Genomic DNA, 24,859 nt, shown 5'->3' on the forward strand with positions numbered 1-24,859 from the left:
AACCGGTCGCTTACTCCTTTTGCGACCAATCGCCAGTATAGCTGATCAAAGGGCTTGAATGCTTAATCGTGATGTTTGTGGCCACCATGAGTTATGAAAGAGAGTCTAGAATGAACGAAGGTGAAGGCAAAGGTCAAGGACCACCTGGGCCACGAAGGGCGATTTGTGCGGGAATTCAGCAGCAAAGAGTGAGGGACACGGCCACGAAGCAGATGATGCATGACACAAGCTAAATGGCTTGCATTTTTAATATGATGGACAGGCGAGTGGCGTCAACCCGAACCCCAGGTCAAACTTGAAGATGCTTCCTCGGTGATGTGAGGCATGCGTCCACATCATCCATCCAGTCGACGATGTTGAGCTGATTGGGAGCTTTTACTTCGTTCATTTTCACTGACCAAGTGCAGATGACAAGGATCAGACTCAAGAGGCAGTCCCATTATTAGAGGAGAAGGTCCGAGGAATCGATAAAAGGTTAGCCATGCAAGGGTTGATGTCGAAGGCAGAGATGAACAGCCGTCAAAGTGATATATGCAGTGCTGGATAGATTCCCGCCTCTGAGGCTCCAATAATCTTCAACACTTAACAGCCTCAAAGGTGTCCAAGGAATTTCAAGTCAAGCAAAGTATGTGACGACTACGTGACGCGGAAACCTTCACCCCACCAGCCTTTCCCCGCATGCTGCGTGGCAGCACCGCGAGAGGGTCCTACTTACGCGCTGTCTGAGAAAGTACGGGATAAACGTGGCTCACTTACTTCCCGATTCTTTCCGAAATCGGTCATTCGTTTCTGTTTCTACATCCCACCATGACCACCGTCACCCGTCGTTTGTCCTCTCGTCGTGGCTCGACTACTGCTTCAGATCCATATGCCAAGAATGCACATCTAAGCAGAGAGTCTTCCAGCATTCTTACGATTGTTCGTGTCACCAATCCACCACCCGCACCCTCGCCAGGACCGCTTGAAGCCCCACCTTCTTCCCCTCGACGATCGCATAGACGTCTAGGAAGTAATCCAAATGTCCAATCAACAGCTCAGGACTCTTCTCCCCCTCCAGGTCGTGTCAGTTTTGCATTCTCTTCGTTCAACCAAGGCCAGCAACAAGCCAATGGAAATGGTCCTCCGCGCCGCCCAGCCTCTCCCCATCGAGCACCATCTGCCCCATTATTCACGAATACACGCCTTAACCCTGAACAACTCTTGGAAGTGGCGAAGCAGGCAACCAATCCACGCCCTCAACCTTCACCAAACACAGTTCCCGGATCCCATTCACCTGTGCTGACGCCACGTTCTGCCTCACCTCAAAATGTGCAACATTCAACTGTTGCTCCGGCCACCTTCACGCCTTTGCCGTCGGATATTTACCTTCCTTTTCTGGATCGACCTGCAGAAGTTTCGGCTCTCTTAGCTTCCCCACCCTCTGCCAAATTATTTGCCCTCCTTGCACAGACGTTCCCCAAAGCGATCGTCAAGCGCTCAGATGACCAGTTACCTCTAAACACGGCGGAATGGACATTCGAGGACCTTTCGTATTGGTTGACTAAAACCACGCGTGAAGAAGCCTCAGACGCATTTTGGGTCCAGACTGCTCGAACCTGCATTCTATTGCATTCAGAATTGATTTGGGAGCGCATGAGAGGTGCTCTTGGAGTTCCACCGGAGTTGGATATCGACGTCAAGGAAACGGAATACCAAGATGTGTTTGAAGACGATGATGAAAGCGATGATGCAGCCGAAGATGGAGGTAGAAAAGCATTTGGGCATTGGGAGGATTGGGATGCTGTTCTGGATTCTCCTATCTTCGACCGTCACTCGGGAGGCTCATCTCCCAATGCCTCGCGAAGGGCTTCGGCAGCCGCGCCTGCCATCTTCACCCAGGTTCCCACTCCTCACGAGACCGAATATTTCTCTTTATCCCCTAATGACATGGGTCTTAATGACAATGATGTCATTATCGAACCTGTCATCGCGGTCTCCGAACAGTTTTCTGCTAGTGCTAACCCACCACCTATGTCTCTGCCTGCGTCACTTTCTGCAGAGAACAGTGGATTAGGCGATATTGGAGAGGAAGATGAAGACGATGATACCCCCAAAGAGGAGCGTGAACTTGAAGCAGAGCCAGTTCCGGAGTACCCCCAAGTGTTGGGACTTCGGATATCAACACCAGCTGCCCCCCTGCTTCCTAATTCGCCTAGCATTCGTTCGGCAACAACCGGCGCCCACTTACGCTCACCTTCCTTTTCTGCACGCAATACACACTCTCCGGCAGTTGTTCGCTCCAGTTCTTCATCGTCTAGTCATGTGACTGGTCTTTCACGTTCGGGATCAACGGGCAGTCTTTCACATAACCGTAGAGGGTCGTTTGGGAGTGTTCATTCTTTGGGTTCTGACAGAGACGCTCCATATGACCCTGTTGCGGATCGTTCGCCTGGGAATCCAATCTTTCCAAGCAACTTTGCAAGATTAGCGGTCGGACCAACCCTTGCAGCCAAGTAAGTCCTGTCTCCTGGGATTGTGGCCAGAGGGTCTCAAATTTTTGTAGCAATCCATCTCTTCGCTCGCCGGCTCTACCTCCACAGTTCAAACACGGCGCTTCCAGTCGAAGGCGGTCTTCGTCAGCCCGATCCGAAAGAGGTAATAGGTTTCGTCGTATCTTGGGACTTGGAGGAGATGATTATGCGATCACTGTGGCGAGTGGTAGCAGCGCAGGCGGCAGTGTTCGTGACGGAGAGTGAATCAGTAAGAACTGACAAAACCAGTGTACAGTTTAGTATCATCGGACTCGGGGAAAGGGAATTCTTGGGTTTTGTTACATTATGTGTTTTCAGAGCAAAGAACAGTGTAGCTCAGTCAAACTAAAAAGGAAGAATTTTACTCGCTTTCTAGTTCCGCCTCCTGCTCTTGCTCCTCCTCCTCATGTAAGCCCTCCCAGTCTTCTTCCTCATCATCCGACTCTTCGTCTAGTGTGGATTGCTTTCGTTTCCCATTCACAACCGCATCATCTTCACCAATTGCCGCTGTGCCATCCGCGAGCGCAAGACATGTCAACCTCGTTTTATTCGTGTCATAGACGACGACTGGTAGTATTTCGGGGACTTCCTGCCCCGGTGCTGATTGAGCAGGTACAGACGCAAGGTCATACACGTGGATTTTGCCGTCAGAAGAAACAGTGCTGACTATCGTGGTCGAGGATCTTGGAGCGTTTGAAGGGAGTGCGATGGCAAGCGTTTGGACGGCTTTCACACTGAATAACAGGTTGGAATAGCATCTTGTTTTTGACCGAAAGACAAACCGGTTCTCATGCCCAACCATAGCTGCGATAATTCGAGGCGGGTCTTCTGGCTTGGTCGAAGCCATGTCGTATATCGACAGCCTTTTGTCTTCTGCACCAGCAAGAAGAAGCTCACCACCGTCGACGCGGGTGGTGAATAAGACATCTTGGAGGCGTGATGGATGTTGGATGGTATGGAGAAGGGTCATTTCCTTTGGAATGAATGGTCAACACGAGATCGGCAAAACAAGTCAATCATATTCACAGTGTTGTAGACGTCAATTGTTGAGCCTGTTTGCACAACAAAAAGAGTACCATTGGTGGACCATCGAACCAATTCTGCCTCTGTAAAAGATAGTGAGTGACGGGAATACTCATTAGGGCAGATACGCGCCTTTTCCGAGTTTCGTACTGGCGCTGCCCTTTCCTCTCATCAGATCCCACATCCTCAGTGTTCTGTCCTTGCCAACACTTAGGGCGACTTTGCCTGATGGATGAACAGCGACGCTGTTTACGCGTCCCTTGTGGCCACGAAGAGCCCGCAAAACTGCCCAGTCGCGGGCACGAAACAGACATAATGTCCCATCTTCGGATGCCGAAAGCAGATGAGATCGTGAGGGGAAGTTCAAGTGAGTTATAGACCCTGTCGGCAAACGAGTTTCAATTGGCAGCGAAAATATGGTGAAACCGACGTGCCTTCATGATGCATGAGCCCTCCAATCTCTTTCTTGCGGCGCAAGTCCCATACTTTGATAATCTCGTCTGCGCTCCCAGTTGCCAGCCATTTGCCCCCGTGTGGGGAGGCTGCGACAGCCTTTATCGCAGAAACATGGGCTGGGAAGGCAAAGATGGGTTTCAGGTGAAAGCTTAGCCCGGAATCATCGTAGGAGACTGAGCCCTCGAGACCGTAAAGCAGTTTTTCATACGAGCCTGCAACAAGCTTGAATTTCGTTGGAAGTTGCGGCTGCTCTGGCTTGGCTTTTTCTTTTCCTTTGCTCGTCGCTTTGTTTTTTGAGCTGTTTGGAACAGGAGAGCCTTTAACGCGCTTGGCTGAGATTGGTTTTGATAAGGGCTGGACGAGGCGCGCCTTCTTTGCAGGTCGTTCAGGCATAAGTACTCGAAAAAAAAAATTGATGGCGTTGATCGCCGGAATCCGACTTGCTCTCTCCCTCCACATGCGCGCCAATGTGACCTGCTTTACTCGACGCATTTCATCGTGGCGCCAGGCAATTCAGCAAAACAATGCCGCAATAAACGCATTCGTATACGTATCCCCTCCTTCTCCACCCAGACCGGAGAGCAAGCTTCCACTCGATGGCCTTGCGGTAGCGGTGAAGGATATGATTTGCACCAAAGACATGCCCACAACTAGTTCATCTGTTATGCTAAAAGGTTTGTCCATATACCACCCTCTCCCCCCGAGACTTAGCTCGGCAACCAGACTTCACTCCACCGTTTGACGCGACTATAGTCCGTTTGCTACGCGAGGCGGGTGCAGACCTTGTCGGGAAAGTGAACTGCGACGAGTTTGGGATGGGGTGCATATCTTCTCCGACCCTGGTACCAAGTTAACTGATCATAGTTCGTTGAATATCCATTCAGCCCACGGACCAGTCATTAATCCATTTCAAACAAGTAATCCTGTGTCTCGGGAACAACCCGAGCGCCGTTCTGCAGGGGGCAGCTCTGGTGGGAGTGCTGCTGCTGTTGCAGCAGGTATGTGTTACGCGTATGTGATTTGCACCATTTTATCTACTTTTCTCTTAACGAAGCAGTGCATTGTCGACCGATACTGGTGGATCCACACGTTTGCCTGCCTCCTATTGCGGTGTTGTTGGTCTGAAACCGTCTTACGGTCTTCTCAGCAGGAAAGCGTTGTCTTCTCTGTCCGCCAAATGCTAATAAGAGATTTAGATGGGGCGTTATATCCTTCGCAGACAGTCTCGATTGCGTTGGCATTATGGCAAAGACCGTCTCAGCTACGCGTCATATATTCAGTGAATACTTACCCAACGGCAAAATTCGTCAAGACTGAATGACATAGATACGTTGAATGCGTACGACGCTCAAGACCCAACCTCTGTGAATGAAGAATCACGTAGAATTGCGTCCAGGCAAGCCGTTCGCGCATGGTCAGGTTCCTCGTTGTCAGACTTGAAGATCGGCATTCCACAAGAATATTTCCCTCGAGAATTGGCACCACAAGTGTCTGGTCCAGTTCGCGACACAATTGCTGCTCTCAAGTCTCGTGGAGCGACCGTAGTACCAGTATCATTACCTACCACGCCCTATGCCTTGAGCGCATACTATGTTATTTCCAGTGCAGAGGCCAGCAGTAACATGGCGCGCTATGATGGTGTCGAATATGGTTGCTCTTTTTTTTGTTCTCAAGTTTAGGCAGCATGTTGACGGCATCCAGGAATGCGAGTTGCGTCAAAGAACGATGATCATTTCCCCAATACTGCAGCTCGATATGCGGTCACCCGTACGGCAGGCTTTGGCTCGGAAGTCCAAAAACGCATTCTCCTAGGAACCTATGCACTCTCCGCTGAGTCAGTTTCATCACGATCATGGGTTTCGCGGCAGCTTGAACAGTTAAACCAGGGCTTTTGACAACTACTTTCTCCAAGCGCAACGAGTGCGTCAGTTAATCAAAGACGATTTCAACCGTATTTTCCGCATCCCGGATGTCCTTGGTTACTCGGAAACAACTGAGTTGTTGACCAATAACGACGAAGGTGTTGACGTGTTAATCCATCCATCCGCTATGCGGACAGCTCCTCGACTCGATGATATTCCGACAGCTGAGAGTCTGGATGCTTATGTACAAGACGTGTTGACAGTCCCAGCATCGTTGGCAGGTCTTCCTGCCCTCAGTGTTCCTCTCCAGAGAGACTCGGATGAGTGGCCGGTGGGAGTGAGCGTTGTTGGTCAATGGGGAACCGATGAAACTGTCCTTCGGGTTGGCCATTTTATCGAGAGTCTACAATGACGCAGTTCCACAATACATAAGTAGCTACAAGTTCAAGTCGAAATAAAAGGACAGAAAAGCTAAAACCCAGCAAATTCGATACAGACATGATCCCAAAAGTGGAATTGATGACTTCAAAACAACGCTGCTCCTACTTTTTCGAGGAAAGTGACTGGAGGATCTGGTGGCAGTTCAGTCTCTTCGACAGTTGGAATTCCCTGATAGCATGTTAAAAACAGTCACAGGAACAAAAATAACCACACCGTGACAAAATCCATTTCCAAAGGTTTCCATATCCTGGTCCGATATAAAATCTTGTAGCCAAAATACATCGCCGCGAAGATGGGAATATTGATGTCTGCCCAATGGGTTAGGTCGCAATCCCCACAACGCAGCACGGGCTTACAAGCAGTGAAGAAAATGGACGTATTGAACTTGAAGAAAACAGCATAACCATTCATGAGGATGAAGAATACGGTCCACCCCATGCCCCAATAGGCCAAATAAGGCCTAGGTATATGAGAAACGGGGCGGTTACACCAAGAGTATGGAGAAAAGGCTTACTGTAATGCGTTGTTATAGATGTTCTTCTTCAGATCGAAACCTTGCGCAGTCATGCCGCGATCTGGGAATACATTAAGCACGATAGCGAAACTTGATTAGCGAATAGACATGCGGAAGAAAACGAATATGAGGTTAATGGTAAACCACCCAATGAATCCACCAGTTGTGGCGATGTTGACAAACCAATTGAAGACCTGGCGTGAATGAGTGTCAACTTGAGCCCCATAAACAAGAGCGCCCACAGTTTCAGCGCCCATCGAAATGTTCATGAAAGACAGCAGGGCAAAAGCAGACTTTAGAGAGGCCCGTTAGCAATACTCTCAGGAAAGGTGGCAACTCGTCACCGAAGCCAATACGGCAGCGATAGGCAGCCCCTTCTTTGTGGTGTACGAAAGGAATCTAGGTGCTTGACCACGGATCGAGAGACCGTAAAGGACACGGGAGCTGCAGAACAGAGTGCTGCTTGCTGCTGAGAATGCGCTGGTGAAGATCACGGCGTTGACAATATGCGGGAAAGCTTTTGGAGCAAGTAAGATGCGGATATGGCGCAAGAGAGTGACACTACCCCGGACGCCTGCACTACTTAACGCAATGACAAAGGGAGACTGGGCGGCCGTGCCAACTCCTGGTCGACGTTCAATTCCGATGAGCGGGGTAGTTGAGAAAACTTACGAGACAGAAGGGCGGGATTGTCATAGGGAACAAGCATGCCAATGATGAGAATACCGAGCATCTATTTGCGGTAAGCCGTCTGAACAAGACGACGTTTTGGTTTACATAGAATACCACGATCCTGTAGAAGACTCTGCGAACAGCCTTCGCAATGTTGCGACGGGGACTATTGAAGCTCAGTCTCGATTTTTCGGAAATGGGTTTCATGACCTTTCTGTCTCAGAAGCAGCGATACAAACCAGCTCCATCCCTTGGAAAGAGAAGGCAGCCTGAATAACAACACTGAGAATTGCAAGGAATCTGTCTGCCCCCAGGTCGTTCACTAAATGCGCGCGATTAACGGCACCAGGGTTGATCCAAAACTGGGAAAAGATGGAGGGGTGCAGAAACTGAAAGAAAACAAAGAGAAACCTTGAATCCGATACGTTCATGGCTAGGCCCCCCACCAAGATCGAGAATAAGACCAGCGAAAAGGATGATGATAATGATCAAAACTTGTCCAATGGGATGAGATGAGGACCTGAAGTAGCCACGATGACCTACGCTTAGTAACGGAAAAGAAGAATTCCGCTGGTAGAGCAGATGAGCAGAACTCAGTAGCGCCGTAGTTCTGGGACTAACATTCTCCAAAGTAGCTGAAACGAGCATCATAGGAACGTCTGAGGATGACATCAAGGGAGGTGCACTCACCGAACACCAAAGATGTTGATGGCGCAAACCAGGATGACTATAAGCTAGTTGCAGTGGATTGAACATCTCCCAGCGCAGCCAGTTTACAAAGCGCACCGCAGTGTAGATGGCTGCATGGTTTACCTAATGGACGTAGAGTAAGGAACCCACAATTCTGAACATAAAGAAGAAGCCGCACATCCTTGTCCCAGAATGTCAAAAGAATCACAGCTGCGTTGATCTCGACTGGTACGGATGTCCTGTGGGCGATATGAGAAGCCTCGAATCAAAGGAGGGGCAGAGGAGTACGCGTTGGAGTAAAAATAATTCTGGTTTGGAGTTGATTGTTCAACGGTGATTACCCTGAAAAGATCGACGCACCCATCCGATCGCGAAACCTAACGCAGGGTCGACCCATCTCGCCGCTAGCCAACACGAATCAGAGATGGCGGCTGGAGACAGTCGTTGTACCATAATGGGGGAAAGTACCCGATATCGGCTGTCAGTAATTAGTTCAGGCATGATTGTTATGCTGAACGCCTACAGCCCAAGTAGTCATCTCCCCAATGCAGCAAAGCGAGCTGGATGGGAAGAAGTATCAGTATCTGTAGACTCATACGACAGTCATTGACGGACGAATAAGCAACCGACGCGACGAGAGTGTAAGCTACCAAGGCTCCGAGAGGACCTGCCACTCTGAGCGCATCACCAGAGCCGAGAAACAGGCCTGGATATGCATAAGGAAGACTGCACAAATGAAGTTGGTGAAGGCTTGCCAGTTCCGATTGTACCAGCGATCTTAAGCGTGTTAGCGGCAACATAGTAAATATTCGGGAGAAAGTACAGCAATCCTGATAGAATATGAGCAGGGAGCCTGAGGAAATGTGGACAATACGCACATCTGAACATGTCGCTGCTTTAGACGACGCTGGAGTTGGTCGACGTCATGGTAGTCCCAATCGTATCTGTCTTCGCTTGCAACTTTGTCCACGATTTCCTGAGAGGACTTGCTGGCCCGCCATTTCTTGTCCATGTCAGAAAGAAGAAGAAGAAGAAAAGGAAGGGAGAAAAGAGGAAAAAGTCAAGGCGCCACGGAAGTAGAAAGAGAGGGACGGTGCGAATTCATTCCAGGTCGACAGCATATCTTGTTAGTGATACAGGTAAGAATGCGTTGTGATCAAGCTTTGATCTCGCCAAGCCTGCGACGTTTGACTCCGAATTCGGCGCTGAGTAGCTTCTGCGCACTTGAGACGTTAAAACTTTTTGTGCCTGCACAAAAAAGCAGAGGGACTGAAGCCATGGCTTCTCAACTGAAACACTGAAAATATAGGTATGCAAGCGGACTATATTTCGTTGCCAGCGACAATGCCTGTCGCGGCAATTGAACAGAGTTTCTTGTCACGTGTCCATCTATTACGTCGTTGTTCTTGGTCATTGACCATGACCTCGCGCCTTAAAAAGCGACTCGATAATCTCGGTGTGGATGCCCACAGTGCTCGAGCCAACGAGAACTTTTGCTTGGTACTGCTTCATACTCTTCTGGTTTCTCTTTTAATTTGCCACATTCAGATTGGGACACCACTACCTCCCCTCGAAAAGTCCAAGGACACTGGTGAATTTGTTCCACTATGGAAACAAGAGGGACCTTGCTCACTGCTTCAAGAAACGATATGACTAACTCAGGATTTAGGTACGCGACGAAAAAGGTCGACGAAGGTTACACGGCGCCTTTACTGGAGGTTTCTCGGCAGGCTACTTCAACACGGTTGGGTCGAAAGAGGGTGAGTAATTTTTGGTTAGGTTTCCCCCCGTATTGAACATTTTCAGGATGGACACCTTCTACATTCGTTTCTTCTCGAGGAGACCGATCGAAAAAGAAGACTGCTCGGCCTGAAGATTTCATGGACGAGGAAGACTTGCAAGACTTGAGAGAAAGTCGGAACCTTGTCGATACAACGGAGGAAATGGATCTTACGAAGGCGACGAGTTTAGGGCAAGGTGACGATGAACAAGAGTGGGTGTTTTCCTTCATTCTTGTCGAATCAGTGATGCTCAATATCATTGCGGCAGCTCTGTGGCTCGTGCTTTAGAGGCATCAATGCTCCCTACTGCCAAAGATTCTGCAGGCGCACGCATTCTGAAGAAAATGGGTTGGCGGATTGGACAGGGAATTGGTCCTCGAGTCACGTTGCGCCAAAGAAAGCTCCAAGATCTTGTTGCCTCCGGTCGTCGATTTACTGAAGCCGACCTCGTTATTCAGGAAGAAGAAGAAGAAGCCCAGAAACATACCTACGCCCCGCGAGATATCTCTGTGTTGGCAATGGAAAGGAAAGACAACACACATGGCTTGGGTTATCGTCCAGGCATGAGCCTGAACGAGGGGAACGCGAATGCTCCCGTGGCCGGGCCAAAGCTTGCTGGTATATGTCGTCTCTAATGTCATTCTTTTGACCGCTATAACTCATTGGTAGGCGGATTCGGTCTGGGTGCTCTGAATGATGCGGACGAAGACGACCTTGATGTCTACGAGCCTGGCAGCACCGCTCAGAATCGTAATCGAACTGCTTACGACATCATTGATCGCGAGGAGGAAGAGAAGATTTCGATAGGCTCGAAAGCTGATCGTGCTGCGAGTTCCCGAGTTGGACCGGCGCCTCCATCCCATGCTTTTCAAGACGGCAGAGCAGTGCTTCCTGGGTTCGTGCTGGCAAGCAGCCCAGTATCTGAGGATCGATGGTTTGTGACATTTGTTTTTGCAGCCCGTTTTATTCAATATGATTTAGGTTTCCGCCACCTGAAGTGCCGCAAGGGTGGAAGGCAGACCCCAGGCGAGTATGGAATAATGAAAGTCTGGAGAAGCAGCCAGAAGTCCCTCCACAATCAAGTTCGGGTAGAAACAAATTTTCTGCTGATCAAGTGAGTCCAATATGCCATCGATCGAGCTAAATTCAAGCCCTGCATAGCGTGGTTCGATGTTGGGAGAAACGCCGTTACCATCAGCACCGCGATCGGTTTTCGAGTACATGTCGCAGAAAGACCGCGAGAGAATTCAAAACATATCTTCGAATGCTGAGCTACCATCATTATCACAAGAACCTGGCCCTCCTCCCCCTCCAACAGCCATACGAATACCCCGGACTGAACCTCACATCGCATTGGCCGCACTGAATGGTGGTTTCGTTCCTTTCGCAACGAATCCTGCAAAACAAGCGCGCTATACCGCTTATCTCCAGTCACAAACCGATTCCCCTGGACCCCCACCTCAACCGCTTCCTGGCCAGCCTCTTGACGAGTATAACAAGGAGCTTGAAGACTACGCGAAAGCGGCTGTCATCTTCAAACCCTTGTCTGGTGCTATGGCTGGGCGTTTCACCTCTGCTGTCGTCGTTGAGCATGGCCCACAAATCACAGAGGGGTTATACATGCCGTCGAAGGAGGATTTGGAGAAGAAGGAAGAGGAACTGAAGAAAGAACGGGAGGAGAAGGTCAGCCCCAAAGTCCACGCTGCGCGATTGGGGATGTATGGTCCAATGACCCGAGAGACTCAGTCGTGGCAGCCGGCGCGCTTATTATGCAAGCGCTTTAAGGTGAAAGACCCCGAACCAACAACGGAAATGCAGGCAGATGAACAAGGGAGTGGATTCGGCCAGCCTTCCACCTCGGCTGGCGTTTGGGACCAGGTTAGCGCCGCTGCTGGTGTGGGGTCTGCCGAGTGACAGCATTGGCAACTCGACATCGACACCAACAGGAAATTTGAGTAGTGGTCCACGTGACTTGGCAAATATCGGACTGGGAGAAGACGAAACGCAGGGTCGGGATACGCTTACATACCAACGTCCAGCGATGGATGTTTTCAAAGCAATTTTTGCCAGCGACGACGAGGACAGCGACGATGATGCCGAGAAAGCTGAAGTGGACGATCCAACACCACCTGCACCACCAGAAATCACAATGGCCCCTGCGACCGAAACTTCCGTTGTAGACATGAACACTTTCAAACCCACTTTCATTCCTCGCGATGGCAAGGCCAAGAAAGAATCGGAGAGGACAAAAGAGAAAAAAGAGAAGAAGAAGAAAGACAAGGACCGGAAGACACTGGTGTCATTCACGGAAGAAGGAGAGTCCCTGCACATTATACCCAACCGCCCAAAGAAGAAGAGACGGAAAGAGAAGGAATTAGAAGAGGATGAGTCGATGTGGGTCGAAAAACCCATTCCCGACGTCTTGAAAGAGCATGATGTGGTCACTACGACAGCTGATGGTTTGCCCAAAGGCCGCAAAAGGGCAATCGATTTCATGTAACAACATTGAATGCGAAGATACGTTACAGAAGACTATCAGACGTGGACCTTGGCTTGCGCTGAAGCTGTGCTCATCAGTGAGATGGCCAGGCTGTTGGTCACCTGTGCCCATGCAGTTTGGAGGGCTTGCAATTGCGCAGGGGTGACTGGGTATCCCTCAACAGTTGCCAGAAGGGTCTGAACTAGGTTGAGCCTTCGTAGAGAGAATGAATGAGGGTTAGACGAACTATGAGACGAGTACGAAGAGGCTCAATAGCTTCATGCAGCGGTTTAAGTTGTGCTCCGGGGTGGGTCGTCTTGACGACGGCATCGTTCAACTCATCGGCAACGGCGCCTACTTGCTGAGCAAATGTCGTCAAAGCGGCATAAATGGTGACTTGGTCAGCGCTGGTGATGTCTTTGGCATTGCTGGTCAAAGAATTCGTCGTGCGCGTGACCTGGTTGGAGATATGGTTCAGTCGCGGAGCGAGCTGTGCGACGGCTGAAGAAATGTCTTTCTTCCACTGCCGTACGAGACATTAGAATAACTGAGATCGGTCAAGAATCGTGCTGGCTGACCTGTTTTGAGCCCGGTGTTTCGCCAAAGGCCTTCTGCAAAGCGGCAGAGTAGGTCTTGATTTGGGAATACCAACCGGCGGTAATTTGCTGGAGGGGGGCTAAAGCGAGATTGACATCGAACGAAACCCCAGGAGCCGAAACGGAAGCACTAGCAGCAATGCTAGAGGAGGAAGGGGTCCTGCTACTGCGGCTTGAGCGTGAGCTGGGGATAGCCAGTCTTTTGGGCTCGGCTAGAGAGCCCCCCGCCAAACTGCTAGCAGCTGAGAAAGCGGCCGAAATTGGGCTGGCCGGGAGGCTAGGCGGCGAACACGGCGCTGAAACGGTCACAGTAACCGTGACGGGCTTTGGGAAAGGCCCCAGGGCGTTGACGAAACCGACAAGAAGGACAAGCGAGAGGAGCGAGGAGAACTTGAACATGGTGAGTAGTGTCGTGAAAGTCGTCAGAAAATGCAAGGTTCGACTGAGGCCCCAGCAAGCTTATATGGTGCTGGAGGTCTCAGACACACCACTTGCCGCGCGGAGGTTTCTGTCTGACTCTTCACTCGGATGAGAGCACCGGTCTTAGAACAATAATTTAGCGTAGTCTTGATCGTCATAGTTCAAGTCCAAGTACTTGAATCAGGGTCACATCTGAACAGTACAATGTACAATTAAATTTAAAAAGCTATATGACTAAGTATGTAGGTGTTACTAGATAAATCGTTCAACTAGAATGTGCAACCAGCAGCGCTTTCCCCACCCGTAAAGCCCGGCGCCTTGGAATAGAGGATCTTCCCGCCCTTCTTGAACCCTTCAATGACCTTTTGCCCCCCATTTGCGGACACCATCCAGCTCATAAACGCCTTGGCCAAAGAGTCATCCAGTGAGACCGCATTCCGCAAAAAAGTGCGCCGGATTAAGCAGCCGATCAGACTCGTCATCGGACGAGCAGATGTAGTAGGTCAACGCATTCGTGACTGATGCTGGCGAAGATAACAGAGTCCCTCGATCCGTAAGCGTGTACTCTCCCAGAGTGGCTGCCGCTGCCACAGCTTGAAGTGGGAAGCGAGGATATTGGTGATACCACGTTGAATAGGCGTAGCTCCAGGGTACTTGGCCAATGGCGATGAAAATCTCTGACTCTTTGATGTTCGTCGCCGATTTGTCGAAACGGCTTAGGAATCGCGTTGGGTTCGATGCAGTCGTATCCGTCGCGGTCTTGACAATCTTTTGGAAAGCCTGGAGTATCGTGTCTGACGAAGAAATGCCCGCTGGGTTCGATCTGAATTGTGACTATAAGGCAAGGTAAAAATGTAGATGTGAGCTTACGGTGGGCCAACGAAGACGAAATGGTCACGAAATCCGTACTGGCGATCGACGCTTACACCAGAATCGAGCGAAGCATTTTCCGCAGCCACGTTGTAAGTGATTGCGACGTCTGCTTGCCGTTTTGCCATGTAATCCAACGATTGCGTCGTGTCACCTAAGTACCAGCCGACCTACAACAACAAAGGGTCAGAAAGACAAGACCCCATATAATAATACAACAACCTGGAATGGCGCGACTTTCTGGGTCTTGACCATATAATCGATGAAGGCATCTCCAAGAGCTTGCACAAGACCACTCTGACCAGCGCCACCATTTGCAATGCGAAGTCTAATATGGGATGTATCCGCGAAAGTGTAAGATCCATTATAGACAGCGGCTGGAGAGAGAGAGGTGGTGTCAACACCAGTCATTATTGGGGTGGAGACATTGGAGGCCTTCGGATGGTTGCTCTGAGCGAGGACCCGCTGGTTTGCAGCAGAGACAAGGGCTAGGAAGAAAGCGAGGACGACGACCATGACAAACTGAGGCAAAAGCTACTTAGTATGATGAACTTATAAAGGGGACGGAGACATGTAGTATGAAGTACTCCACATGTACAGTTTTGCATTTTCGCTGTTCTTTGAAGATTCTTCACGCCCTCTTTGAATTCAGAGACAGTCGATATATGAGCCTCTGTCGTCTCGCTCGTCTTCACGGGAGACGGCATGGCATATAGATGAGCGACGGACTCGTGGTGGTTGGCGATGAGCCAATGACCTCGCTTATCACTCGTCATCGCAATCACTTCGCCCTTGGGCGAGGCAATGGATTTGCGGCTCGCTATTGTTGATGGTCGCATCTTGCATTTGCGAATGCTTACCGACAGTGTTCTTGGAGGCTTGGAGTCAAAAACAACACAAAACTACGCGTTGACGAACACGTCCCGTCACACATGTGACGGGACGAATCATGCGTGACTAATATCACACGCAGACAAGTCCCCAAAAGCACAAACAAAACGTATGTGGCCATCGTGGGGATCGAACCCAAGACCTTCGCGTTGCAAGTGGACTATGTTAGAAACCACCATATTAGCACGACGCTCTAACCAACTGAGCTAGACGGCTTGCGAAAGACCAGTGATAATACCGGACATGACGAGATAGTGAATATGGACAAGGCCAATGCAAGCCTGAATCATAAAAGCTGCTTGGAGCATTTCTTTCATACCATTTAGACCATAATGTAGCGTAATGCCGAGTCAGGGATCATTGCATCAATGATGCGACCATCGGCCACTTGGCGACCATCTTGTGGAATCACCACCAACGGCCGAGTCGGCGCAGGAGCGAAGATCAGAAAACACAGAGTGAGCGCGCAGCAGGGTATCCTCCGAACGCAAAATCGTCGCCAAATCAAAATGGCACCAATCCTAAACCAAAAATGGGTACCCGGTCTGGAATCGTTCTCTCAGGCTTTGCATCATGACGATCGGAAACACCTACCCACCTATATCTGAGCCTCCAGCGCGGTCAAGACGGAGTTTCTCAGTGCTGACGCAAACGGAGTCTGAATGCATTCTTGGAAGCGCGTGATTGTGGGTCCAAATAGGTTTCATAGAAGCCTGCGATAAAGCCCTCGGCCTTGAATCCAAAACGATTGTAGAGCAACTAGAAGAAGATTGTTTTTCCCAAGAGATGACTGGTGAAACGACAGGCGGGGGACATACCATGGCGGAGTTTTTGGCAGACACATGAAGCGTAATGTCCTGGTGCGGATTCAGCGTTATCAAATGGTACAGCATGGTCCTAGAACAGAGAGAGAGTCAGAATTCAAATCTCTCACTTCGGCCGCCAGCATACGTCGCGATGTGGGCATTGTCCCAGCCTGCTCTGACGGTGAGATATGTTATGTATGTCTCCCGCGGAGAGCTCATGATAGCGACACCGACAACAAGCCGACCATATGTGGCGACGATCGTACACCGTTCTGGTGAGTAATCAAGCGAATCGCGCACTGCAAATGGTTGAATTAATCAAATATGAACCAAACCAAGCTAACCATCGATTCCCGACCAGAACGCGCGCTCGAGTAGATTGTGGACTTGCCCGAGGTGCCACGGCTGCAACGCAGTGTACATGATGGGTGACACCATGCTGGAAGGAGTTTCTCGTTCGGGACTAGCACGAAGTTGACCTTATGGAAAACAAAAGACAGAAGAGATGATAGTTACTGTGCGAGAGTGAAATGCTGACGAATATCGCTCATCAGGCTCATCCAGGGCGTGACCGTTTCCCAGTCTACAGACACCAGACCAGGCGGATTGACTCCCATTGTTGGAACCCCTTGTAGACGGGCAAGAAAAGAGTTTGAGTATGGCGTACTTTTGATAGATTCGAGAGCATGAATGACCGCACGTGTTTGTTGAGAGGTCGACGCGTCTGAGGATGGCATTTCAGTGCAATTTGGCGAAGATAAAATGTTGAATTGGTTTTCCGCGACAGTCGCATGGTGCTGTTTCTACCGCGGAGTTTTTCGTATTCCTTTCAGCAAAAGAAGATCTTTTTTGCTTACCTGGGCGAGCTTTAGTTTACGTATGGCGATGGCTTGAGAGATGGCCCAAGAGCCACCCTGGACGTTGGCCGTCGCGGTAAGGAGCGAAGAGACGTCAGACCGTGTTAGGGGACGGAGCGTTTGGCCCTATTGTCGGTGTTGGCCGAAACTTCAACGACTAAGAGACCTAAGAGGCGTACATGAGCATCCACCTGGGATTGTTTCGCTTGGAGAGCAGCCCTCTGGCGAAGAAACTCCGGGATTATAGAGTCAATAGACTCTTCTAACGGCGTATGGGCATCATCATCCTCCAGCGCTTCCAGAAGGGGTTGCAAAGAAAATCTAGCTTTCTGTTCAGGTATCATTGTTGTCGCAGTAGGCTGTCCATCATTCCCTTTCCTCCGTTTCTTTCAGCCAATCAGGGCACAGTCTGGAAAGGAAATGTATGATAACGAAACCTTGCGAGACTTGTTGCGTTCCTCATAGTCAGAGTCGTCCTTGAACGACATGATGGCCAGATTCAAAAGGATGACATCACGCGACAAGAGACCAGTTCGAAATTTCCGAGGTATATTGGGTATTTGTACTAACTAATTACCGACTGTGCTCCTCGGCCGAGTTACTCAATTCCTCCAGCTCTGCTTGGGTATTTGACAAAGTCTCTGCCGCAATGGCATGGTAGATTAGCTGCGCCTTGGCGAGTTCGTTTAGATGCTTGATGGGTTCAGGCTGTTCAGAGAATTAGCGAATCGATGGTAGAAACGAAGTTTAATGCACGAACATTCTGCAACACCTTTTGCATCAAGCTTATGGCGACCTCTGTCTTCTGGACAAGATCGTCTTCAGCATTTTCTACCTCAAGCCTGGCATGCTCTTGCTTTGCAGGACTGGCATTCTTCAACCTGATGAAGTTCAAGAACATATCGCATTGTTTGGACATACGCACGTTTGTTTTGCCCCATCCAGCTCCAGGCGGCTAGTACGAACAGCCTGGCGTGCTTTCATGGCGACATTTATGGAGGTATTGAGTGTCTGTTGCCAGGGATGAAGATGGTTCAGCCTAATCGCTTGGTCCTTTCCGCTCGATTAATTCACGTTGCCTCAGCTGAACAGTAACAACACGAACCTGCTCAACTCTCGCAGCCGCAACTTTGTCCATACCAGCCGCATAGACATCCAAAGCATTTCCCAACTGATCCTGCCCGCTCTCACTTGTTTGCAACAAGGCCGAAGCGCTCCTGGCCGATCTGACTAAAGCATGCGGCAGAGTCTTATGTTCCGGTGTCGGCACTGGTGGTGGTGGGGCTGGGGCGGGAAGTTTGGTCCCCTTGAGGTTGGTCGCAGCAAACGAGGTAATGCCATGGCCCAGAGAGGTGGAGAATTCTGAAAAATTCTCTGACACAGCGGACGGATAGTCGTATGCCTCCGACTCGAACACTTTGGTGATCTTGAGTAGTGTAATATGTGCTTGTCGTAGAGCGTCAACTCGCGTTTCGAGCTCCTTGTATTCTGGAGGTCCTTCTGAGCCACGTTTAAAAGCGACTGTTCTTACCTTGAGGCAACTCGGTGATTTCATCCTCTTTCACTCGTCCTAGGCGCTCCTTTGTCGCTTGGACGCTCGTTTCGAAACCTTTGCGCAATTGTCTCCAGTCCATCGTGCTCGTCAGAATCAAAAGCCAAGAGGTTCGAAATTGATCGCCGTTGTTTATGTTCAGGGAAGGTGCTACACCAAAGCTACTTGCTACAGGGGTCTAATCGGAGCTACACTTACATTAGTTAGATGTTGTCTATATACCAGGTCGTCTTCCTCGAACTGTGAGTCCGCCATCCCATTGTCCTATAAGCCACCCCTCCTCCTCAAGTGATCGACGAACAGCAGGCTTGAGAACACTAACTTGACCTGCAGAGTGAGTGCCTCTACCTGTGATGACCCTCAACGGTTTGTCTGCACCTATCTTAGCTCGTGGTTTGCATGGGATATAAGGAAGGGAAGATACCTGAAGACCATATTTGCTCCTCCAAGATCTCCTTCACAATTGTGATTGCTTCAGCAGCTGTGAGACCATGCAAATCCACCGTGTCGTGATTCCGAGACGAGAATCTTTTGGCCTGCACTATTTCCCTTGCGCCATCCAAAGCCTCTTGCCTTGCTATTTCAGAGTATTTGCGGGCCTATGTCAAGTTCAAAACAATACGAAAAAAAAAACGCTCCCTCCTACCTGCTCTGCAAAATATAGCGCAACTTCACCACCTCTTCCCTTTTTGTTTCCCTTTCCTCGCTGCCACATTCTTGCCGCTTCACGCAAAGACTCGTCCCGTTTCCTTACTGCATCTCCTATGCGCCGTCGGTAGGCGCCAAGCTCACCCACATCTCCTTTACCACCTTTTCCGTCAGCATTACCGCCTGCTCGTGGCCGAGACCGACTTCCATTGACATCTGTGTGGTATGTTGGAATGTGCATAGCATGCGAATATGGCACGTCCTTCTGAGCTACTCGTCGACGGGGCGCCACGGCCTGCCATTGGTACGGACTGGGTTTGCTCGTCGACGGGGCAGGGGCAGTAACCGCACGTGCTAATTTTGGTGGCGGTGCGGTGGGTGCTGGCCCATTGGCAAGACTGGATGCACGTATCTGCGGCGCAAATAATTTGCTAGGGACAGGCGAATGGTAGACACCCATCTCGAAGTGTCCCTGTGACGCGTCAATATCAAGTTCGCGCATAATTCGAACAAGCTCTAAAGCGTCTTCGCCACGGCCTTGGGCAGCAGCAAGAGCAAGCTCGACATCACTACAAAGACGGGTACGGCCATTTTCGTCGAGATCCTCATGTGATGGTAAGAGGAAATCGAGGAGGCCGAATAAAGTTGCAGTGTGTTCGCCCTCGTGTTGCTCAGTAGTTGTGGTAATAGCAAAAAGGGCAGCACATAATGCGTTGTATGGCGTTGAGGCATGTTGCGGCGAATGGAAATAGCGTTGGAAGAAGGCCGGCTGGTGCGGAGGAAGACACTTTGCAACATGGGTTGAGATGGATGCGAGCTGTGTCCACCGATCATCCACTTGGAGTGCCCTTGTCGTTTGCATTGGTCGGAGGTTTTGCTGTTGTCGAACATCTGAGACTGTGATTTTGTTGCCTTTGTTCTTCTTGGGCTTGCGCACGATAGACTTCTTGCTCTCTGATGTCTCCCAAGCCGTCTTGGTTTCATACTCTCTTTCATCCAAGTCACGTTCGCGCATTTCCCTTTCCGTTTCCTCCGAAAGAATGGTCGCAATAACCTCCCACATGTCAATCTCTTCGTCCGGAGCAGTGGCTGTCTTTGCCAAACCCAAAGCATTTCGAAGGCGCTCTTCAGGAATATGTGGCATAGTGGCTATGAGGAACCCGAGAGGGGAGTTGAACGAGGATGAGTCAGAGAACGAAGTTGTTGTAGTTGTAGTCGTGTTTGTACAGAAGTCGTGCAAACTCTCGTCGGATGCTGAAAAGTCAAAATCGTCGCCGAACGTGGACTGAGATTCAGCGTCGGCTTGTTCGGCGAGGAGGAGGAGGTCCTTTCGAAGCTCGGCAATATGATGAGAAGCAGAGGGTGAAGTGAGGTCGATGTCTGCAAACATGGCAGCGAGCAATGAGGAGTCGAGGGGAGGGCAAAATTCTCGCTATATGGCAGTGTTTTGTAATCGTCCTTTACAGTGTAGCAAGTCAAGAGATCGCACCTGTAAAGATTCGAATATAGTGGTGGATTCCATGTTGAGTGGGGAGACGACAGAGGTACAAAGGTAGATGATAAATGGCAAAGTCGAGTTAATCTGAGTCCGGATGTCACCGAAAACGTGTCGGGTCACGGTGTGACATCATTCATAGCATCTCACTCACTACATACACTGCTCCTTTCTTCTCTACTATATAACTCGTCGCCATGCTGTTCTTACTTTCGGTCGCCGCTTGTTTCTTTCTTGTTATTATGCGTCAGTCGTCTCTCCCGATTCTATATGAATTCATCAATTGTCTGTAGTCAGCTTCCGATACCGAGATACTCTCCTTCCTCATGTTCCTTCTGGCATTCGGAAACTCCTACCTGCGACATTCAACAACTACCAGCCTCTTTCGACCTTTGAGCAACAGATTGGAGCTGGGATGACTTCTAGCGACTTTGATATTGAAGCCAACTTGCATGGAGGTGATTCTAGAATGGGACTAGATGAGGCTGGAACTAGGGAGGTTATGGAGATCATGCGTCGTGAGCGGGTCAAGTAAGTCTCTACGTCTTCAAAATCTAGCTATGCTCATCCTCTATCAAGCTTTGACCAAGCACGACTTATCCGCCACAACCGAATCCTGGCACAGAATGGCATTGACCCATCAGGTGCGTTCGCTCCATTGTCTGTGTAGTCTGAATACTGATTGCTGTTGCTAGGCATGCCCATTGACGCCAAAGCCGTTACTCGTCTCTGATTACACACTCTTGTGTTCAACATAACGTTCTCTTCTCCTTGCTTTCCAATGTCTCCAGGACCATTTGTATCCTTTCTGTACAGTATTGAATGCGCACACCAGTTTACTCGTAATTGATCTTGCCTTGAATCTGCAATCCTAATAAGTTACAAATTTGAAGAGAGTGGGCGTCTTAGAAGCCGCTGCCAAACAATCAACAAATCGCATCACCAACCACGTCTTCTTTGCCGGATTCCAATCACACTCTTTCTTACCTTTCCCTTTCATGGTTGTACAACGAAAGGCGCCAATTGCGCCAGTTCCTACCGCCTCTAGACATAACTCCTCCCATGCCGTCCCCAAAGCCAGCAAACCGAAACAACCCTCCACATTGACAAATGGGTCCAGTGCTGTTGCTCCAAAGGAGCCACAAACTTCACCCTCATCCCAGAATGTTCGTTTTGCTCCCGCCGCCTTTGCTCTGTCACCCATTCATCCACAGGGCGCGTCAACATCATCAAAGTCCCATTCTAAATCGAAACACAAAAATCGACACCCCGACAAGAAACCACCCAAAGTAATTGTCTGGCATTGCTATTCAACGCGGCTTGTGACTGACATCCAACCAAATAGTCTTCTCGAAGTATCCTTGACCGACTAGGCCTGTTGGTGCTTGGTCTGTTCGTATTCTACGCATTCAGGACCTGCCCCCAAGACACACATCTTTCAAACCCCATCTGCCGCTCTCTTTCACAATACCGCACCCATGTTCTTGAGCCCTATGTCATCCCTCAACTCAACCGAGCCATATCACATCCCTCCATTGCGCCGTACGTTGTCAAAGCTGAGCAGATCGAGCGCGAAACAGTCCGTCCTATCGTCGTTAAGACTGTTCAAGTAACAGGGCCATATGTGGCTGCCACCAAGCGGATTACTTGGGACAAAACAGCAGTTCCGTTATTCAATGCCTACGTCGTGCCCCAATATCACAAGCATGTCCTCCCACAATGGAATAAACATGTCGTCTCGCAATGGAGGAAGCATGTGTCCCCACAACTCCAGCGCGTTCAGCCACACTTTTCTCGGGCACAGCGGACTATTCAGACCTCTGCCATCGTCGGCCGCAAACTGTATATCACCCGAATTCAACCAGCACTTGTGAAGGCTTACGCTTTGACCAAACCTTACGTGGTCAAAACCTACGTCATCGTCAAGCCCCGCGCTCTTGCCTTTTATGGTGCACTATCCGCACGCACTGGAGAAGCTCGGCGAGCTTATGTCGATCCACATGTTGTCCGTATCTGGGAGAAAGTGCTTGAACTCAGTGGGGCTGGGCCTATCGGCAGTCCAGTTGTACCAGCTCAAAAACCAGCGGCAAGCAATGTTGTCTCCAGTTCAACGGAATCAACCATCCAGCAGAGCTCGACACCAGTCCCGCAACAGGAAGAGACACCGTCGGTACTGCCGTCTTCGACGCCTGCAGAGACATTAGAAGTTGCCCCGTCTGCCGAGACCACGTCTACCGTTCAGGCCACAACTTCTTCGAGTGTCATCGAGCCGGAGAGTACCGTTGCTGCTGCTCAAGCCGAACCAGAAACTTCCTCGATTGTTCCAACCACTGCCACGACCACTGCCGTCCCTGTTGAGTCCGTTGAAGCAGAGATCGCTGCCGCCTCTATTGCCATCCAATCTGCTCATGGAATGGAATCGCCCGTCGTCGAATCAATGCTGGAAGATATAAAAGTCAAGGCACCAGCTCTAGCTACCCCCACTCCACTTCAAGAGGATGAAGACGACGAGGATGTGTCCGATTTCCTTGATGACCTCGGTATCTCGCCTGATGTGCCGCCGCCAGAGGAAACCTTCGTCTATGAAGATGAGGATGTCGAGTTGACCCCTGCCGAGATCATGGCCCTGAAGCGCAAGCAAGACGAAGAGCAGCGTGTAGCCAAGGAACGCGAAACAAGGGAAAAACGCGCGGATCTAGAGGGTCGAATGGCAAAGAGCAATGCAGAGCTGACTGCGCTGTCCAAGCAGAAGAACAAGGAGCTTCGCAAGTCACTCGTCGCCATACGTAAAGCTGCTGTTGCGAAATTGAACGACGAGAATTCCACAATCGGCAAATTGATCCCCGAGCTCGAGAAGGAAACAGAAAAGATTTTCAAGGGCTTGGAGGGATACTTGAAGAAGGAACTGAAGAGCAGCAAAGGCATCGTCTCTGAACGGATTGACAAATGGAGTAACGTTGTTGATAAAGTCGAGGAGAGGCTGGGAGAAAAGGTACAGGTGGCACAGAACACGTTGCACGAGTTCCATAGCGATGTCAAGGCCCGCGAATTCGAGATGGTAAGAGTCGAATTTCTATTCTCACAACGGGGTCTGATCTTGCGATCATAGGGTATGGCTCTAATCGAGGAGGTGAAAGCTGCCTGTGGCCAAGCTCAGGCTGATGTTGGATTGGAGCTTTCATGGTTGCATGATGTAACTTATATGGACTGGCAAGTCTACCACGATCTTGCCCGAAGTGAGTGTCGTTGCTATCCTGCCCAATTGTCGACTGACCGATGCATAGTTGGGGAGAAGTTTCAAGCGGAGGCGTCAGAGATTCAAGCCGGAACTCACGCACATCCTCCTTCTGACCCATTCATCAAGAAATATGGGGAAATCGAGACCTACATGGGTGCGGTAGTCAGCGGGATTATCGACCGCGTTACGGTTCTGCGTGGTGAGGGCGAGACTGCGATTGCCAAGGCCGCGTTGCCTCCGAAAGCATCGGCGCCAGTTCCCGAGCCAGAACAGCCAGAACCAGAAGTGTCCATCTTACCAATAGATGACAAGACGCCGCCGGCGCCGACAACAGACCAAGAATTTGAAGCAGATCAAGTTATCATTGGAAAGAGTGCAGAGCAGGTGGAGGAGGCACTGAGGCGTGCGTCAGACACTGATCCGTCGGTTCACCAGGAGCTGTAGGGTGATTTCTGGTTGGCTGTGGGGAGTGTGAGATCGCCGCTGCGACCTCTCCGTGGGGGCTGTGTGTGGCGGACGGCTTGGAAGAAAGCTCGAGACCGAGTTTGTTACTGTCTACTGAATACCGCAAACATATCTGTACGTTGCGTCCTTTCGTTATTTCCTGGTCGCCATTCCTTTTTGTAAACTCACGCTACCTCCTTTATACTCCTGCGTACTCCTCATTAACTTATTCTCTGACTGATGAAATGTACTGCTGACTGTGAATCAAACAAGCCTCGATCCGCCTGAATCGCAGGACTATTCGGATATTCGGAATTCAACAAGAAAGTCACAGAAAAGCGGCAAACAAAAGGCCACGTTATCGCGATGGCGGCCAATCTTCTCTAGATGCGGATTGCCACGCGAGCGGGAAGGACAAGAATTATATCGACCTGACCGCGCATCAGCTAAAGGGAAGCCCTCCGATTTCCGAATCTTGAACTGCCATCTGTCTTCCGCTGTGTCGCGTAAAAGCTTTCTCCAATCATATGTTTGTGGACTTGACTTGGGTCTTTGTCATCGCATCGTTCGCGTGGGAGCGGTTTGCCACTTACCAGTCGTCCCGACCGGATTTG

At 50.1% G+C, this 24,859-nt stretch overlaps 10 protein-coding genes across 10 annotated transcripts; 5 read left to right on the top strand and 5 right to left on the bottom strand.

The window, feature by feature from the left end:
• Nucleotides 1–807: 807 nt before the first annotated feature.
• On the top strand, nucleotides 808–2,735 carry MIND_00315000 (uncharacterized protein; the record flags this gene model as incomplete). Its single annotated transcript, XM_037360007.1, has 2 exons — nucleotides 808–2,492; nucleotides 2,543–2,735. The coding sequence occupies 2 exons, from the start codon at nucleotides 808–810 to the stop codon at nucleotides 2,733–2,735; spliced, it is 1,878 nt and encodes a 625-aa protein (XP_037222892.1).
• A 136-nt stretch (nucleotides 2,736–2,871) lies between these two features.
• MIND_00315100 (Glycosyltransferase family 39 protein) lies at nucleotides 2,872–4,382 on the bottom strand (the record flags this gene model as incomplete). Its single annotated transcript, XM_037360008.1, has 5 exons — nucleotides 2,872–3,244; nucleotides 3,293–3,483; nucleotides 3,537–3,616; nucleotides 3,666–3,914; nucleotides 3,968–4,382. 5 exons carry the CDS (start codon nucleotides 4,380–4,382, stop codon nucleotides 2,872–2,874), a joined length of 1,308 nt encoding a protein of 435 aa, XP_037222893.1.
• A 64-nt stretch (nucleotides 4,383–4,446) lies between these two features.
• On the top strand, nucleotides 4,447–6,263 carry MIND_00315200 (Glutamyl-tRNA(Gln) amidotransferase subunit A, mitochondrial; the record flags this gene model as incomplete). Its single annotated transcript, XM_037360009.1, has 7 exons — nucleotides 4,447–4,663; nucleotides 4,713–4,809; nucleotides 4,854–5,052; nucleotides 5,145–5,268; nucleotides 5,316–5,639; nucleotides 5,691–5,823; nucleotides 5,876–6,263. 7 exons carry the CDS (start codon nucleotides 4,447–4,449, stop codon nucleotides 6,261–6,263), a joined length of 1,482 nt encoding a protein of 493 aa, XP_037222894.1.
• A 113-nt stretch (nucleotides 6,264–6,376) lies between these two features.
• On the bottom strand, nucleotides 6,377–9,180 carry MIND_00315300 (General APC amino acid permease; the record flags this gene model as incomplete). Its single annotated transcript, XM_037360010.1, has 22 exons — nucleotides 6,377–6,460; nucleotides 6,506–6,600; nucleotides 6,649–6,752; nucleotides 6,807–6,867; nucleotides 6,915–7,020; nucleotides 7,049–7,099; nucleotides 7,151–7,431; nucleotides 7,479–7,539; nucleotides 7,584–7,644; nucleotides 7,689–7,840; nucleotides 7,890–7,972; nucleotides 8,022–8,048; nucleotides 8,100–8,113; nucleotides 8,169–8,212; nucleotides 8,265–8,291; nucleotides 8,347–8,407; nucleotides 8,457–8,476; nucleotides 8,529–8,572; nucleotides 8,619–8,646; nucleotides 8,692–8,728; nucleotides 8,784–8,998; nucleotides 9,043–9,180. The coding sequence occupies 22 exons, from the start codon at nucleotides 9,178–9,180 to the stop codon at nucleotides 6,377–6,379; spliced, it is 1,794 nt and encodes a 597-aa protein (XP_037222895.1).
• Nucleotides 9,181–9,587: 407 nt separating this feature from the next.
• On the top strand, nucleotides 9,588–12,449 carry MIND_00315400 (G-patch domain; the record flags this gene model as incomplete). Its single annotated transcript, XM_037360011.1, has 9 exons — nucleotides 9,588–9,668; nucleotides 9,717–9,767; nucleotides 9,838–9,928; nucleotides 9,975–10,161; nucleotides 10,218–10,567; nucleotides 10,619–10,883; nucleotides 10,931–11,063; nucleotides 11,111–11,843; nucleotides 11,896–12,449. 9 exons carry the CDS (start codon nucleotides 9,588–9,590, stop codon nucleotides 12,447–12,449), a joined length of 2,445 nt encoding a protein of 814 aa, XP_037222896.1.
• A 35-nt stretch (nucleotides 12,450–12,484) lies between these two features.
• On the bottom strand, nucleotides 12,485–13,423 carry MIND_00315500 (uncharacterized protein; the record flags this gene model as incomplete). The annotated part of the gene is made up of 3 exons (XM_037360012.1): nucleotides 12,485–12,625; nucleotides 12,676–12,951; nucleotides 13,007–13,423. 3 exons carry the CDS (start codon nucleotides 13,421–13,423, stop codon nucleotides 12,485–12,487), a joined length of 834 nt encoding a protein of 277 aa, XP_037222897.1.
• A 438-nt stretch (nucleotides 13,424–13,861) lies between these two features.
• On the bottom strand, nucleotides 13,862–15,153 carry MIND_00315600 (uncharacterized protein; the record flags this gene model as incomplete). The annotated part of the gene is made up of 4 exons (XM_037360013.1): nucleotides 13,862–14,267; nucleotides 14,315–14,484; nucleotides 14,537–14,848; nucleotides 14,902–15,153. 4 exons carry the CDS (start codon nucleotides 15,151–15,153, stop codon nucleotides 13,862–13,864), a joined length of 1,140 nt encoding a protein of 379 aa, XP_037222898.1.
• A 688-nt stretch (nucleotides 15,154–15,841) lies between these two features.
• On the bottom strand, nucleotides 15,842–20,590 carry MIND_00315700 (Cytoplasmic protein; the record flags this gene model as incomplete). The annotated part of the gene is made up of 16 exons (XM_037360014.1): nucleotides 15,842–15,964; nucleotides 16,024–16,102; nucleotides 16,157–16,310; nucleotides 16,356–16,474; nucleotides 16,528–16,814; nucleotides 16,869–16,994; nucleotides 17,048–17,189; nucleotides 17,446–17,576; nucleotides 17,629–17,749; nucleotides 17,794–17,921; nucleotides 17,974–18,356; nucleotides 18,400–18,588; nucleotides 18,643–18,792; nucleotides 18,845–19,019; nucleotides 19,067–20,500; nucleotides 20,558–20,590. The coding sequence occupies 16 exons, from the start codon at nucleotides 20,588–20,590 to the stop codon at nucleotides 15,842–15,844; spliced, it is 3,774 nt and encodes a 1,257-aa protein (XP_037222899.1).
• Nucleotides 20,591–20,760: 170 nt separating this feature from the next.
• Nucleotides 20,761–21,296, top strand: MIND_00315800 (uncharacterized protein; the record flags this gene model as incomplete). The annotated part of the gene is made up of 4 exons (XM_037360015.1): nucleotides 20,761–20,809; nucleotides 20,857–21,094; nucleotides 21,143–21,207; nucleotides 21,259–21,296. 4 exons carry the CDS (start codon nucleotides 20,761–20,763, stop codon nucleotides 21,294–21,296), a joined length of 390 nt encoding a protein of 129 aa, XP_037222900.1.
• A 265-nt stretch (nucleotides 21,297–21,561) lies between these two features.
• Nucleotides 21,562–24,245, top strand: MIND_00315900 (uncharacterized protein; the record flags this gene model as incomplete). Its single annotated transcript, XM_037360016.1, has 5 exons — nucleotides 21,562–21,729; nucleotides 21,778–21,852; nucleotides 21,909–23,621; nucleotides 23,673–23,799; nucleotides 23,848–24,245. 5 exons carry the CDS (start codon nucleotides 21,562–21,564, stop codon nucleotides 24,243–24,245), a joined length of 2,481 nt encoding a protein of 826 aa, XP_037222901.1.
• Nucleotides 24,246–24,859: the final 614 nt, after the last annotated feature.

The sequence above is a fragment of the Mycena indigotica genome (genome assembly GCF_014461135.1).
Source record: "Mycena indigotica strain 171206Taipei chromosome Unknown Mind.scaff0003, whole genome shotgun sequence".
NCBI classification, from domain to species: domain Eukaryota; kingdom Fungi; phylum Basidiomycota; class Agaricomycetes; order Agaricales; family Mycenaceae; genus Mycena; species Mycena indigotica.